Raw genomic sequence first — 17,468 nt, 5'->3', positions numbered from 1 at the left:
CCATATTGACATAGTAAAATACATAAGTTTGTAAATAAATTCATATATTTAAAGGGTATTTCATGCTGAAACCCTCATATTAAACACCATTAACATTCAAAGTTTATATTTAGGATGTTTTTATCTTAAAATCATCTTATTTACTTATTTGATATACTTTTCTCTGTGTGATGAGGTGACCGATGAAGATGATTCAGCACTAGAACATGTGTGATGCACTCCATTACTTTGCACATTTAGTATTTGGTAACTCTAGAAATCTCAAATGCAGACCACACTCTTGTTAGCATTGACCACCATCTTGTGGTTTTATGCAAAACTACAATAATAACAAATGTAAATCATTAATATAAGAATCTGGAATTTTGCTGTGGTAACATATAGTTAGAGGTTCCCTTACCTTGCCTCAACATTTTAGCAACCATGCACGGCTATTTCTGTATTTATACATGGACATACTGTATGAAATGAACATAAATACCATAAATCCTCCACTGAAACAGAAGGGATGTACCTGTCTCCATTTTGGAGTGGTCTGTCCTCTCTGTCACTTTCTCCTGGCTAATGAGGTAATCCACGATCCGCACCCCGATTGGTGGCTCAGTGTGATTCCATTCCACGATGACCAATGAACTGCTGGGCTCATAGGAGTAGGACAACCTGAGCCTGGGAGAAAATAAAAAAAGTTACACCTAACTAACTCAGCAAATCATGACAAGACAAGCTCATCTTTAGATATCAATACATACAATCTTACTTGTGTTTATCAAGTCGAGTAGAGAAATTGTTTTGAGTGACTCACCTAGGCTGAGGGAGAGGGGCACATGTTGGCAGTCCATCCGTCCCGAATGCACTTGAGTCACAACGGCACCAGTCATCGATTACGTCACCTTTTCCAGAACACCACAGCATGCTCATCATGGCCTCCTGCAGTGCCTGCAAAGAGACAGGAGGATGGAGCAAACACTGTCAATAACACCCAGCCTGAGTCTAGACATCAATATGATCTGCCCCTCTAGGGGGTCATGCAATCATGCTCTAGCTTACCGTTTGCCATCTGACATATTGATGTAGGCTTATGTCCAGCATACACTACACAATTTCACAACATCTTTGTCGGAGAGCAGCTTCTCTTTTTGAGACAGCTATTGTCAAACATCTCGCATATGTGTTTTGCTGCGTTACTGTAACGATGTGCACTGAGAGTCGGGAAGCAAGTTCAGGAAGTGAGTGTAAAAAATAAAAACATAATAAGAAACAAGAACAATGCACAGACAGGAAACTGAAACAGAAACAATGACACCTGGGGAAGGAACCAAAGGGAGTGGCAGATATAGGGAAGGTAATCAAGGAGGTGATGGAGTCCAGGTGAGTGTCATAATGCACTGATGCGCGTAACAATGGTGACAGGTGTGCGCCATAACGAGCAGCCTGGTGACCTAGAGGCAGGAGAGGGAGCACACGTAACAGTACCCCCTCCCCGATGCGCGGCTCCAGCCGCAGGACGACGACCAAGATCACGTTCCCCTCTGCTAAGGTGCGGGAACCTGTCGATCCAGCTGAGGCGCGGGAGCATGGTAACCTAGAGACCTAGCACACGTGACAGTACCCCATCCCCGGCGCTTTCGGCTCCAGCCGCAGGATTCCCACCACAGGGACGATCCGGGGTGTTGGAGCCGGAGCTACCTGGGAGGCCTCAGCGGGTTCGATAGGTTCCCATGCCTAAACTGGGTGAACAGATTCCCGTGCCTCAACTGAGGCAACCGGAGGTTTCAGCCGGCTCATCAGGTTCTGATGAGGTTCTCATCGACCGGTCCGCACCGGAGCGCCGGGATCGTCCCTGTGGTTGGCGTCCTGCTGCGGCTGGGCCGAACATGCCGGGGAGGGGGTACTGTCACGTATACTTTCTCCCCAGCGCTCTAGGTCGTCATGCTCCCACGCCTCAGCCGGATCGACGGGATCCTGCACCGGTCCACTCCTGATCCCCGGGATCGTCATCTTGGTCGGGGTCCTGCGGCTGGTACCGCACATCAGGGAGGGGGTACTGACATTTGTGCTCCGTCTCTGGCCTCTAGGTCAACTGGCTGCTCATTAGGGCGCACACCTGTCACCAGCATAACTCGCAGAATGACAATCACCTCCTTGATTACCTGCCCTTCATGTCACTCCCTTTTGGTTTCTTCCCTAGTTGTCATTGTTGCTGTTTCATGTCAGTGAGCTGTTTGTTTTTATTGGTTTGTTAATTTATTAATTAAATGTATTCACTCTCTGAACATGCTTCCTGACTCTCAGCGTACATTATTACAGGTAACCAAACCAAGGGCTTCTCTCGCTGCATGATTGTATGTATGAATTTACATTTAAATATTGGTGGTGAATGTTCTTTTATGCTCTAAATTCAAAATTGGAAAAGCAAAATCTGAAGTTTTATTCATGGAAATAATATGCACACTGCTCTTAAAGTATCACTACTTTTTGCTTTTAGGAATACACTCCTGAAAATGTGTCTGGGACTGCTAAAATGGGGGTAAACCAAGGTTTTCAGTGAAAGCTTTCTGTACCTGGTAGGTGTGGTTGTTGGAGACCAGCTCGTAGAGCGGGGCGGCCTTAGTGATCTGGAGCAGGACAGGCTCGGCTGGACGCCCAGGCCCAGGGCTCATGTGGCAGAGGTGGCAGGAGTACGGACACTGGCCCTGGCTGCTGCAGTCCATGCGAACCCCCGCCGCCATGCGCTTGGCACCAGAGTCCAGCAGGCTGGCGATGTACGCTGGGTAGGTCAGGGTCCGGGGCTCCTTGTCGCGCTCCTCTGACTCTTCTGATGGGGAATTCCCTGAAAAGGGCATAGTTATAGTTACTGTGGGATTTGGATATAATAATTTGTTGAATAATACATATTGTTACAAACAATGTTTGAAATCATGTCATCTTTTCCTGAAATAGAGAAGTTATTGGTGTTAGTTTTAAAAACTAAATGTGATATGCAGTATATTGGGTATATCCACATGTGTATTGCATTTGCCTCAAAACTGGCACTGCATTTAGTTCCATTTATTATGCTGTCCTCTCAAATGCACTTAGGGCAGTGCTGGCATCTTCAAAGACATCTCTTGCGTTATTAAATGCAAAGCTTCGGCACTTTTTCTCTTAAAAAGGGTTCAGATTACCATTCCTTCATTCTGCTGAGTCGTGTGCATACACAGGCAATTTAAAAGCTCAAAAGCAAACTAGGGAATAGCCAGTTGCTGAGAGCTGGTTTTGATGAAATTAAACATGGCTTCATGAGCCAACAGGGTGAGGGGGAGAAACAGACAGTCGACTTTTGCTCTAGCACATAATGTGGTCCCTATCATAGAACGAGATAAAACTAAATCAGTATACACTGCACTTTGTTGCATGTGAATGAATAAAAGCACATGGCCATCAATCAAACAAGAGGACAGTAAGGCACATTAGATATGATCAGAAAGATGGGGTTTGCACATTGTTATTCATAGATCACATTGTCCTCAAAGTGTGACACGCATGGTAATGGTGGGCTTGTCATGGGCGTTTGATCTGGGCCTGTGGCAGTTTGAGTGATGAAGCTCAGCTTTTCATATCATGTATGTAAATGCTGATGATCAACTACCAGGGCACGTCAGTCTTCATCAAGTCGCGACAAGCTGGACCTCTGGTGGGTCGACGGTCGTACACATGGTCATCGTCCCAAATGGCACCCTATTACCTATTTAGTGCCCTATAGGGGCTCCGGTCAAAAAACTCATTTGGGACACAGCCATGTTCAGGCCTGAGGGATACAGTGGTGCGGTGGCCCTCTGTGGCCAGTGACAGTGCTTGATTAATCAGACAGAAGTAGGAAGTGAGGGTCTGTGCCTGGAGCCATAGCATGGACTTTGTCCAGGTCAAACGCGGCTGGTGAAACTCCGGTCACGTCTGAACATTTTCAAGGCAGGCAGGACATTAACGGTGGCCGAGTTTGGAGGAAGTCCTGGACTTCTAGGCTCTGAGATAAAATGCGATGCGTAGGGAAATCGACCCAGTGAATCCTTCTGGATAAATACATGATTTTTGCCCTCAGGATGGAGAATCAGAAATAGATGAACACACAACGACACATAAACACTCACTCTTACGTGCACGCACGCATGCATACACACACCAATTTACTTTGACATATTGTTTTACCTCATCACCCAGACAGTTATGAGACAAACATAATGAATATCAAGATGATGCTGCAAAAGACAAATCGCTTTCAAGGAAAGGAGAAAACATCCATTAAATTCCATTCACTTTGGAAAGTGTCTCAGGATGAGAAAGCGGAGGTAAATCCTGTCATCTGCAGCCCACCTTTAGCACTTCAAATCTAAATTTATGCTTCCTGTTTCTGACAGTCAGATCGGTACCAATTACCAGATGTTGGGAAGGTGAAGATTAGAAGATTCTTTGACACAATATAGAACACAGGATATGTCCTCACCCCGGAAGAGTTGGTGTTCCAGGGATACAGTACTTTGCCTCCCACGTAGAGAAATGCCCTCTGATAAACACTAGGTGACGCTATAGTGTTTCTAGTAGCATTGCAGGATATAAAAAACTATTGATCATATGACTGCAGATTATTTTGTACACCATACTAAGGGAGGATCTGATAGGAGAACCTCTTACATTTTGTGGAGATGGATGCTAATAAAAACCTTGTTGTTATGATTTCTAGCTGATTTATACATCACCCCATTAAAATATACAGTTGAGCTAGCCAGGCAATAGAGAGCATACACAAACCATATCAAAGGGAGTTTAAAAATATATGTATACTGCTTGAAATAGATCACTAAAATCTGACTACATGCAGTCAACCATGTGGTGCCTCCAGAAAGCAACACTGCTGCACAGTGCAACCCGGCCAGGAACGTAATACAGTGGAGCTCTTAAACAAATCTCTGTGACAGGCAAATCTTCCCAGGCAGATGTCGCTTGTACTAGATAATTCGCAGTGGCACACTTTGCTACACCTATACACAGCTAAGTAAATTGCAATAAAGCAGACTCTCACTCTGAGTGGCAATCCACTGTGATATTCAACCTGATTGCTAATTACAGTGGATGGTGGATACCTTTTTCCCACCAGTCAATACCTACCGAGCAAGCAGGTATGGAAGAGTTGAAGCTCTCAATGGGACTACATAAACCATATGGATGGCCTGACATCTGGGCTAGTAAAACAGTATTTACATGCTAATAGTAAACCTATGCCTTCACTCACTCCAGCCTACTTGGCCAGCAAGCCTTTCCATCATTCTGAAGTTCAATTTATCCCTGCACTTTAGATGGTTGGGTGGGAATGGGCTTAGCTGACAGACCTCTCTGGCCCTTAATAGAAGCTGTAGCCACGGCACTGTGCAGCGCAGGTGAGAGTGCCTGCGTTTATTTACCGTTGATTGAGCCTGCCCACGGACGCACCACATTAGTGACATCTTGTTCATGGAAGTTGAAGGGGACTAATGCGTCTGTCTTCAAATCCCACCAACACCTCACAATACGTTGGTGTGTTAGGCAGGCCTGTGAGTTTGCAAAGGTCTGAATTGAAGGCAATTTACTGACGATGCGCCTACAAGTGAGACATTACACTGGGGCTGCATCACAGCTGTACAAATGGTCAGAGGATACGTGCACAGCAGGAGGACCTGACAGTTTCTTGATTTTATAATGGGAAATGTATTATAAAATGCAAAACAGGCATTCCTACTGCAGAGCTTTGCTAGGACATTTTTCCATTCTCTATAACCCATTATAAACAAAGGCTTGAAACCTTATATAACAATTGTTGGAGATTATAGAAATAGCAGTGTATGTGCCACATCAGAAAGTACAGTAAATGCATTACTCTATTTGAGTAAGTAAGATATTTAGATACCATAGATCCAGAATCTTAAGAACTCTCACCATGGAACTGAACCTGATTTATGTTGCCATTCATTGGGTTTATTTTGGCCGGCCCTGTGTTTTATAGGTTCACAGGGGAGAAAAGTACCTCAAGCAGCATGAAACATAAGACCATAAAGGTTGAGGATGCAGTGGGGGTTTTATACAGATAAGATCAATTTGACCCGGCTCTGACTAACTGTAATATAATGTTATTCGTTAAGGGCTTGTCTGACTTAAATCTATACCAGAGGCATCCATTTCATAGCAAGCTGAGAAAATCAAGACGCGGTGGCCCCATAGCAACAGCGGTACAGTATAATTAAATGTTTGCAACTTGGTGTTAGTATCCCTGGGAGCTGCTGTGGATCTCAACAGTGATGTTTTATTTTTTCCTCACCAGCAAGGTGCAGTCGGAGGCCTTATCAGTCCACACGAGGCTGGCAGCTGGCATTATTTTCATGGACAGATTACACGGCAACATTCACCCCACAGTATAATTTACACTTTTGCGGGCGCGGCAACCTTCATGGGGTACTGGCTGGGTGCAGCCGTCCTAAAGTTTAAGCTACCACTAATTAACTGGAAAAAGCAATTCAATGGAATTCCAAACGGTGCATCCTCCCTGGAAAACAACCAAATAGATATACCTATAAAAGCAATATACTGGCACGGTAACAGTATCTGAGGGAGTACAACAACAGATCAATGTAAAGGCAGGTTGCAGTGGGCAGTGAAACCCATAGACACAAAACGTATTTTCATTTTCTATTGTAACAAAATAATACATTCTTGACCTGCCTTTTCACAGAGATAAAGTATATTTTGTGAAAATGCTCCCCATGCAGCAGAGAAAAAGTGATATTGAATTATTTAACTTTTTTTCTCTGGCTTAGACAGAGAGAACTGTGTAAAGTTCAGGGAGGAATTTGCTCTTATTGTGGAAATGTCTAGATCACTTTCCATTAAAGTGATTGGTTCATGGATCATTAAAACGTTGGGTTTTCAGCAAATGTAGGAGTATTTAAATTGAATCAAGCTTCATAATATTAACATGAATTATCTTATTTAAATAAGATGGCTACACTAAACTCCTCTGTACAAATTCATCATACTTGACTAAGAGTTAACCTATCGTTTGTTGTAATTTGGACATAAAGTAAGATAAATGAATTATAGGCATACAGATTGGATTCAGAGATAGTAGCTTATATTTGCTGATGGTCCAGAAGCTCAAAATTGTCTTCCTGATGGTCTTCTCTGTTACTTGGTGGAGGAAGCCTTCACCGTCCTCTGCGGGAGAATATATTCATTATAAAAAGGAACTCGCAAGGGTCCCATCTGTCTGACCTCCAAAATGAGTAAGAGGGGCCAAGCGATGACTGCTACATCAAGTCCCTTTCTCAAGCCCCCATTCTGTCAAGCGTACTGAGGTCACCCTGTGTTGACATAGCAACCAACCTGCACAGCTCGTCCTCAATCTTCACCAAAGCTTGACACAAACACACACCACCACCACCCCAGCCCAGTCAGCCCTGCTCTCTACTCCTCTATCTCCCCCGCCTTGGCGGTTTTCAGTAAAGTGTTGTTATGTGATAGCTAGCCTGCCTAGATCCACTCTCTGTCTCTCTTTAGCTTCTATGTACAGCAGACATTGTACCTGGTGTAAGCAATGTGAGATTATAAATATGTCTTGGCTCACATTCCTAAGTGTTTCAGTTTGGCCACAGAGACAGAGAGCAGCTGAGGTCGTCGGTATAATAATCTCGTTGTGGAGGATGAATCAATAGGCAGGAAATATCAGTAATTAAGCTGATAAAATAGTATCCCTGTAATTGCCATCTGACATCTGAGCAGCTCGTTAAGCCAAGAGGGAGCATGGGGGAAAAAGTAAATTAATATCTATCAGCAGCGAACTGATAGGATCCTAAATGAACAGTCACTGGTCCAGTGGAAATAGAGAGAGAGAAAGAGACATAGAGCGAGAGACAGACCTCTCCTCCTCTCATCGCCACCCAACTGGAGGCCACACATCTGTCTTCCCCCTGAACCTGACCTATCAAAACGTACAGATGGTTTAGGTTCCACTTCAGCGCTGTTTCAGTGCCAAGACATGACAAACGAGCTGTAAAAGCTGATTTTAATTGCTATCACAAAGCCTCATTCACACAGGCCTCTGTAACGTTGGAGAAGAATGTACTCTAGACTAGGAATTAGCATTCGAAATGTACGAGTTCTTGCCGATACCCAAAGAAAATCTGAGTACTCGAGTACTCAAATGGTAAAGAAATCTATTTTTAGAACACAAGAACTGCACTAGATTTAAATGTTTTGCATTTATCTATAAGCCTAAGCCAACAGTGAGCAACAATGCCTAATTAATCATAACCATTACAGATAACACATCCAAATTGCTAAATTGCGCCATATACAGTACCAGTCAAAAGTTTGGACACACCTACTCATTCAAGTGTCTTTTTTAATTAAAAAAAAAACTATTTTCTACATTGTAGGATAATAGTGAAGACATCAAAACTATGACATAACACATAAGGAATCATGTAGTAACCAAACAAGTGTTAAACAAATAAAAATATATTTTAGATTCTTCAAGTAGCCACCCTTTGCCTTGATGACAGCTTTGCACACTCTTGGAATTCTTTCAACCAGCTTCACCTGGAATCCTTTTCCAACAGTCTTGAAGGAGTTCCCACATATGCTGAGCACTTGTTGGCAGCTTTTCCTTCACTCTGCGGTCCAACTCATCCCAAGCCATCTCAATTGGGTTGAGGTCGAGTGATTGTGGAGGCCAGGTCATCTGATGCAACACTCCATCACTCTCCTTCTTGGTAAAGTAGCCCTTACACAGCCTGAAGGTATGTTGGGTCATTGTCCTGTTGAAAAACAAATGATAGCTCCACTATGCTCAAACCAGATGGGATGACGTAATGCTGCAGGATGCTGTGGTAGGCATGCTGGTTAAGTGTGGCTTGAATTCTAAATAAATCACTGACAGTGTCACCAGCAAAGCACCCCCCACACCATCACACCTCCTCCTCCATGCTTCACGGTGGGAACCACAGATGCAGAGATCATCCGTTCAACTATTCTGCGTCTCACAAAGACATGGCGGTTGGAATCAAAAATCTCAAATTTGGACTTATCAGACCAAAGGACAGGTTTCCAACAATCTAATGTCCATTGCTCATGTTTCTTGGCCCAAGTAAGTCTCTTCTTCTTATTATTATTATTTAGTAGTGGTTTCTTTGCAGCAAATCGACCATTCGAACATTCAAGCAGTCTCCTCTGAACAGTCGATGTTGAGATGTATCTGTTACTTGGACTTGGCATTAATTTGGGCTGCAATTTCGGAGGCTGGTAACTCTAATGAACTTATCCTCTCCAGCAGAGGTAACTCTGGGTCTTCCTTTCCTGTGGCGGTCCTCATGAGAGCCAGTTTCATCATGGCGCTTGATGGTTTTTGCTACTACACTTGAAGAAACTTTAAAAGTTCTTGAACATTTTCAGATTGACTGACCTTCATGTCTTAATGTAATGACGGACTGTTGGTTCGCTTTTTTCATTTGAGCTGTTCTTGGCACTAGCAGCTTTGCAAAGTAGCCTAAGCGGAAAATATACGGGACGCAATTATTACAAAACTGCAGAGCGTTGTTGGAACACCTTTTTCATACTTCAATCAACAGGTCCATTTTCAGTTTGTGATAAAAATGTCCTCATCTGGCAAGGAATGTAGCTCGACTATCCCATCATTTAGATCTGTTTTTATAGGCTTTTATTTCTGTAGGCCTAACAGGAGCGTGTGTGCAGGGATTGGTTGGAGAACTGTGTGATGCTTGGATTGGTTTCGTTTTTGTTGTGCCCCGTAAATGCACAGCAACACAGTATCAAATCAGAATGAAGATGGTGGCCTCAATTTCCTTCTTGCAAATTTTGCTGATGTGGTTGTGCAAATAGAGGTAACGGTATGGCATACAGGATGTTCTCAGTGTAAATTTACAACCACTTAAAATGCAGACCCAATAGGCTGTCTTAGCCTCTTTACATTGAACAGACTAATCAATAGATACAGGGACTGTTAACCTCGGTCATTTGCCACACTGACATTTTATACCTAACTGACATCAATCAATCTGTATCAGCAGAAAACAACAAAGTGATTCAACATTGGTGTCATAAGTAATTTCCTCCATTTTGGAGAATAATTTACTATATCCTGATTCTTGTTTTCAAAATTCCAGGAACGTTCAATAAATGTGCTTGTTTTACAGAAATCCTGATTTCTGAAAGTTCCTGGAATTTTGCAACCCTAATCCTGACTTGACAACGTTTTTGGAATTTCTCCCTGAGCTCAGATGAGTGTTCATTAGTGAGTCCTACTGAATGTGAATATGTTAAGTTGCCAACTTAAATTTCCAATCATGTATCTCAGTCAGGTTGCAAACGGGCACTCCCAAATTAAAACCTATCCAAATGTGATTACGCCTGTGAAGAAAACTATGTAAAATCATTACTTGTCAGTGAGGTTCACAAACAAGGATGAACTAGTCCTGCTCCGAGATGTGGTAGAGTTGTGTTGCAAGGGCAATCAGGGCTAATGTTTTCTCAGTCACGACTATGTGCAGAATTTTATTTGCTGGTAGTGCATAAGACACATCTTGTTGACTCAACCCAGCTATGTTCTTTCAAGAGCTGCCAGTAAAAAGGGTAATCAATATCATTACAGAGCACATGGAGATGTCTGAAGGTTCCCGAGAGTTCTGTTTTACCATTCCATTTTCTACAACTATGGGTAATACAAAAGTAAAGGTTTCCCAGAGCTTCCTGCAGTGAACATTAAACCATAGAGATTCTTCTGATGTACCTTCTCACATTCTGCTTGAAATTCACTGGACTGGGCGAAGGCAGCTATCTCGGAAACATCTCCAGACTGGTTATCCCATCTTTACCCTCCACCGGCCTGGCATCCGTTTAGAGAGGCTGCTATATTATGCTGCTCTATGGAGCAGAGATATCAGCATATTGGGCACTGATCCCTGTGACCCTGGCTCTGTGAAGTCCATAAAAATGTCCATCTTCCTGAATCCTGTCTCCCTTCATGTAACTTCCAATCACTCTGGTCCTGGAGAGAATCCATATATCACAGTGTTTGCCAAAACGTTTCATTTTAGAGAGCCATAGGTGAGGCCACAATTTTCTAGTAATCACGGAGCCATTTAAATGATCATCTGTTTTACTTCAACGCTGTGATAAATCTGTGATTAATCAAGCCCATCACACTGATATTTATGATTTAAACAATATCACAGGGCATTCAAGGCTTTGGCTGAAAATGGCTTTTTATCAACCTTTTCCTGATACTTTTCTGACATTGTCATCTGTTGCATATCCTCCTACTGAAATTATACTATCTACACTCACTGCTCTTTCCTGCATTTCTTGTCTTGTGTTTGTGTATTTCAGTGGTCACCAACTTTTTCTGAGTCAACATCACAGTCAAAAAGCAAGCCGAGATCTCCCGCTCAGGATAAAAAAAAAACACGACTTCATTTTCTTTTAACATTAACCTAGTAAAAACTGTTGTGTAGGAATGAGGTTTGGGCAGTAGGCCTAATACATTATCACAGCATATTGGCTATATGCCTGTCCTGCCAGTATTGTTCTTCTCAGACCATATTATATTTCAAAACTCGAGCTTTGATAACAAAATAGGTCAGTTGATGGTGTAGCACTGATGGCATCTACATCTGATGGTCATGGTGCTTTCAAGACAATAGGGAACTAGGGGGGAAAATCAGACTTTCCGAGTTCCCAGTTGTTTTGAACGCAGCATTAGTCTCAGCGGAGAGAGCAGAAGAGGGTCCACCTCTCACGGTCCCTGCTCTCTCCTTCTTTTTTTCCAGCGAGACTGTCCAGAGAGAGGGGACACAGTCTTCCATCTCTTGGCGTAATTCGAGTCGCACCGCATCTGACTCATGCGCAAATTTGTTCCTATGACCAGAGAAAGTTAAATATCCCTCAATATTAAAATATACACGACGAGCTGCTAATAATAATAAAAACACAGGGCTATCGATACACTTAGCTACTCATTCATTGCAGCTGCAGTGCGAGTGGAAATAGGGAGAAGCGTGTTTTATGCTTTGTAATAGTGTTAAAAACAGTGTTGACAGTGCTGAACAAAAATGTTGATATGAACTTACTCATAAAAACAGCAGCTCTTTGCTGAATTATTTGACAGTCTCTCTCTGGGCATAGTATCAAACATTGCTGTGGCCGGGGTCATGATTTGAGCTATCCGAATGGTCAGCGCAGTAGGCACACTCGATTTAGCCACAGATCTACCGGTCCGCTGGGTAGGTGGAGTTTGTCTTTTCAGACAAATGAAATGGTTTGAAATGGGAACACTTTGCGCAACACGAATCCATGCTTTAAAAAGGAGCGCAAGCCTTTATACCTTTATCGTTGTCTTTTCTACAGAAATGTTTGGTGATCGACTAGGAATGCCTTAAAGATCGACCAGTCGATCGACTAGTTGGTGACCACTGGTGTATTTTGAGTGTGAGCAGACATAACCAATGACATCAGCAGCCAAGAAGTCGCTGGGCAAAATCAAAGGAGTGTTCCTCATGTCACCCCTGTGGTCCCCAAATCCCATTGTTGCTATGGCATTGGTGATCTCACTAGGATGGGGTCTCCTGCACCACACTGGGAATGTGTGGAGTTTGTGGACTCCCCACTGTCCCGGGGTCATCCAGGGTCACACCGTACCGGCACGTATCTGGAAGAGCGGCCCACAAGCCCCCTCTGGGCCGGGTTCAGTCATGGGTCATTACACTCTGGATGTGCAGAGATGTGCACAACCTGATCTCCTCTCCCTTTGACATATCATCTGCTGCCCTTGATGCCAGATGAAACACAGTATCCATTCCTTTCCTTCACTGCCTGCCACTTCACCACCTCTTTTTAGAGCATTTCACTGTTGCCATGACAACAAGCTACCTTTTTAGGCAAATCGAACAAATTCACATACAAATGTGGGTTATAGATCTATCATTCTACTTGAAAGCAAGTCTAAGACGCTGTAGATATGTTCTACGTGCACTATTTCTATGCTTCATGTTCTTAAGTTTTGTTTTTGCGTCTTTAACTTTTGGTTTTGTACACCAGCTTCAAACAGCTGAAATGGTAGAATGATTCTCTACACTATACTAGCTTATTTTGTCACATAAACTGAAATTAGGTGAACTATTCGTTTCTGCAACCAAGAAATGGCAGAGCGATTTCTGCATAGTGCCAAAAAATGTGTGAAAAGAATTCATATTTCCAACTTCCTTCTAATGCTTTAAAATGGCTAAACCACAGAATAAAGGTGGGAAGTTTGCACCTCCAACAGGCCTCCACATGTCAGCTCATTCGGTCACTGATCAATATCAGCATGCCAGAGCCATTTTGCAGCTGCTATGTTGGCAAAGGCCATAATAGCCTTTGCCTCATCATTTCCCTCAAGAGTGAAAAAAAACCCTCCAGACATCCGTAATTCACCACGGGCAAAAAGGGAAGAAGCCTACTGCCTTGCAGCATTTTTTCATCTCATGACGGGAGCTTTGTGTCTGTGTAAAGATTCCCTGTCTGTCTGGTGCTATAAATCAGCAGACTGTGAAGAACATACAATGCATTCAAAAAGTATTCAGACCCCATGATTTCTTTCACATTTTGTTACATTACAGCCTTATTCTAAAATTGATTTAAAAACAAAACAAATCCCTCATCAATCTACATACAATACCCCATAATGACAAAGCATAAACAGGTTGTTAGAAATGTTTGCACATTTATAAAAAATTCAACCATTTAAAACACATTTACATAAGTATTCAGACCCTTTACTTTGTTGAAGCATCTTTGGCAGAGATTACAGCCTTGAGTATTCTTGGGTATGACGCTACAAGCTTGGCACACCTGTATTTGGGGAGTTTCTCCTATTCCACTCTGCAGATCCTCTCAAGCTCAAGCTGAAAAACATCCCCACAGCATGATGCTGCCACCACCATGCTTCACCATAGGGATGGTGCAAGGTTTCCTCCAGATGTGACGCTTGGCATTCAGGCCAAAGAGTTCAATCTTGGTTTCATCAGACCAGAGAATCTTGTTCTCATGGTCTGAGAGTAAGGTAACTTCTGACAAACTCCAAACAGGCTGTCATGTGTCTTTTACTGAGGAGTGGCTTCCGTCTGGCCACTCTACCATAAAGGCCTGATTTGTGGAGTGCTGCAGAGAAGGTTGTCCATCTGAAAAGTTATCTCATCTCCACGGAGGAACTTTAGAGCTCTGTCAGAGTGACCATCGGGTTCTTGGTAACCTCTTTCCAAATCATGTCCAATTAATTGAATTTACCACAGGTGGACTCCAATCAAGTTGTAGAAACATCTCATGGATTATCAATGGAAACAGGATGCACCTGAGCTCAGTTTCAATTATCATAGCAAAGGGTCTGAATATCCAAATAAGGTATTTCTGTTTCTATTTTTTTATACATTTCTTTTACATTTTTAAAAACCGTTTTTTTAGATTGCTGATAAGGCTGAAAAGTAACCAAATGTGGAAAAAGTCAATGGGTCTGAATAGGGGGGGTTTAGTGCATGAGGAAGCAGTGGTGAAGAGACTGTGGTGAAATACTGGGGCAGACAGGATAGGACGGGGTATGCGAGTAAGGGGTTCATCCCAAATGGCACCATATCTCCTATATAGTGCACTACTTATGTGATCCCAGGTCAAAAGTAGTGCACTATATAGTGAATATGGTGCCTTTTGGGATGAAACCTAGGGGAAGCTCAAACAGCTCCGGGTAGGGTATAGAGAGGGGGAGAGTCTCCTAAAAGCAAGCCAGTGTGTAAGTGTGGCGCCCTGCCCCCGGGGTTCTGTTCCCCCTCTTTCCCCAGAGACGCAATTAACAAAGAAATTACAGAGGAACACATCGCCAGAAGGCGTGTGTGTCTCTAACGCCGCTAAAAAGTGCTAATCACTTTTTTCATTACAGTAGAGAGAAAGAGGGAGGGGAGAGAGAGAGAACTGAAATGCAAGGTGTACAGTGACACAATATTCCAAGCTCACCCAATTTAGAAATGAGGTAGCCTACATTAGCATTAATTTTACCCGAGGTATGTCAATGCATCAGTCACTGGTTTCATTTCTCCTCAGTTTGAACTCTAAAATGCTATATACTTAATACTATTCAAGCTGCATCTCTAATTAAGCTAGTATTTAATACTATAAATTAATTTAATTCATGATTGGAAGAAAGTAGGTTCATGAGTGTTTCTTTCTCCCTCTCTCTTCAAAACAAACTGACATTTTCCATTAGGACATATTGCTTTGAAATGTACCACTTGCCCTATTGTTTTTCCTTCATATTCTTTACAAGCACTATAGTAGTCCACTGTATCAAATCAAATTGTATTTGTTGCATACACATATTTAGCAGATGTTATTGCGGTTTTCGTGAAATGCTGATGTTCCTAGCTCCAACAGTGCAGTAATATCTAACAATATAAAACACACAATATCACTCCATGACCATAGAGAGCCTTTTTATTCTCTATTTTGGATAGGTTGGGGTGTGACTAGGGGGGGTGTTGCTATCTAGGTGTTTTATTTCTATGTTGGCCTAGTATGGTTCCCAATCAGAGGCAGCTGTTTATCGTTGTCTCTGATTGGGGATCATATTTAGGCAGCCATTTCCCCACTGTGTTTTGTGGGATCTTGTTTTGAGTTAGTGCATGTTGCACCCCTTATGTTACAGTTCGTTGTTTCCTTTTTGTTTTTGTAAGTTTCACAAAAATAAAGATGTGGAACTGAGCACGCTGCACCTTGGTCCGTCTCTCCACACAACCGCGACAGAAGATCCCACCACAACAGGACCAAGCAGCGTGCCCAGGTGGAGAAGGTATCCTGGGCTTGGGAGGAGATAAAGGAGGGGAAGGCATCCTGGACTTGGGAGGAAATTATGGCTGGAGATGAAAGCCTTCCTTGGAAGCAGGCACAAGGAGAGAAGGGAGAACAGCGATGACGCCGGGGTTTGCGGCCACAAGGAAAGCCCAAAAGACTGCCCAAATTTTTTGTTTGGGAGGAGGCACACAGGGTGGTCACACAGGGTGGTCGGCGGAGCCGAGCTGTGAACCAGAGACAACCTGGGAGGAGATAGAGAGGTGGTCGGTCGACCCATAGAGAGTACCAGAGCCCGCCTGGGAGTCGATGGAACAGTGCGAGGAGGGATACCGGAGAATGAAGTTGGCGAGGAGTATGCGGCAACGCAGACGTTTGGAGGAGCGTGTCACCAGTCCGGTGCAATCTGTGCTGGACCGTGCCAGTCCGGTACGTCCTGTGTCTCCTCCTCGCACTCGCCCAGATGTACGCCTCCACAGCCCAGTACGTCCTGTGCCAGCTCCCCGCACTCGCCGTGCAAAGTGTGTTATCGTTCCGGTACAATTTGTGCCGGCTCTACGCAGCAGGTCTCCAGTGCGCCTCCACAGCCCAGTATGTCCTGTGCCAGCTCCCCGCACTCGCCGTGCAAAGTGTGTTATCGTTCCGGTACAATTTGTGCCGGCTCTACGCACCAGTTCTCCAGTGCGCCTCCACAGTCCGGTACGTCCTGTGCCTGCTCCTCGCGCTCGACCTGAGGTGTGTGTCACCTGTCCGGTGCCACCTGTGCCGGCTCCACGCACCAGGCTTCCGGCGACGGTCCACGGTCCGGAACCTCCTGCGGCGATCCACTTTCCGGAACCTCCTGCGACGGTCCACGGTCCGGAGCTTACAGGCAAGGTGTCCAGTCCCGCTCCAGGGCAGGAGCCTCCCTCTGCGCCAGTGCCCAGTCCAGGCACGGCGTCCAGTCCCGCTCCAAGGCCGGAGCCTTCTTCTGCGCTTGTGCCCAGCCCAGGCTAGGCGGCCAGGCCCGTTCAATGGCAGGAGCCTTCCTCTGAGCCGATGTCCAGTCCAGGCATGGCGTCCAGTCCTGCTCCATGGCAGGAGCCTTCCTCTGTGCCAGTGCCCAGTCCAGGCACGGCGGCCAACTCAGCTCTATGGCCGGAGCCTTTCTCGGCGCCGGTGCCCAGTCCGGGTGCGGCGTCCAACCCAGCTCCATGGCCGGGGCCCTCCTTTGCGCCGATGCCCAGTTCAGGCATGGCGTTCTACCCGGCTCCATGGACCCGTGGTCTGGGCGGGGGCAAAGACCCGCACCAAAGCCGCCACCGACACTAGTCACCGGTGGCGGCTAGTCTCCTACCCTCCCCAGTTGGTTTCAGGTTTTGTGGCCGGAGTCCGAACCTTTGGGGAGGGGTGGGGGGCTTTTTATTCTATATTTTGGTTAGGTCAGGGTGTGACTAGGGGTGTTCCTATCTAGGTGTTTTATTTCTATGTTGGCCTGGTATGGTCCCAATCAGAGGCAGCTGTTTATCGTTGTCTCTGATTGGGGATCATATTTAGGCAACCATTTTTCCCCACTGTCTTTTGTGGGATTTTGTTTTGAG

At 44.4% G+C, this 17,468-nt stretch overlaps 1 protein-coding gene across 4 annotated transcripts in view; it reads right to left on the bottom strand.

Moving 5' to 3' along the window:
• LOC115114408 (astrotactin-1-like) overlaps positions 1-17,468 on the bottom strand; it is a 247,848-nt gene that overhangs the window by 54,187 nt on the left and 176,193 nt on the right. For 3 of the 4 annotated variants that reach the window (XM_029642614.2, XM_029642615.2, XM_065013421.1), the window contains 3 exons: positions 2,562-2,830; positions 803-936; positions 515-666 (listed from right to left, as the gene is read on the bottom strand). In XM_029642614.2, coding sequence (XP_029498474.1) covers positions 515-666; positions 803-936; positions 2,562-2,830 — 555 coding nt within the window. The remainder of the gene's footprint in view (positions 1-514; positions 667-802; positions 937-2,561; positions 2,831-17,468) is intronic. The other variant, XM_065013420.1, reaches the window with a different exon arrangement.

This window comes from Oncorhynchus nerka, linkage group LG9b (genome assembly GCF_034236695.1).
Source record: "Oncorhynchus nerka isolate Pitt River linkage group LG9b, Oner_Uvic_2.0, whole genome shotgun sequence".
Lineage (NCBI taxonomy): Eukaryota > Metazoa > Chordata > Actinopteri > Salmoniformes > Salmonidae > Oncorhynchus > Oncorhynchus nerka.
Note: the sequence above shows the minus strand (reverse complement) of the source record. Positions and strands in the feature narration are given on the sequence as shown.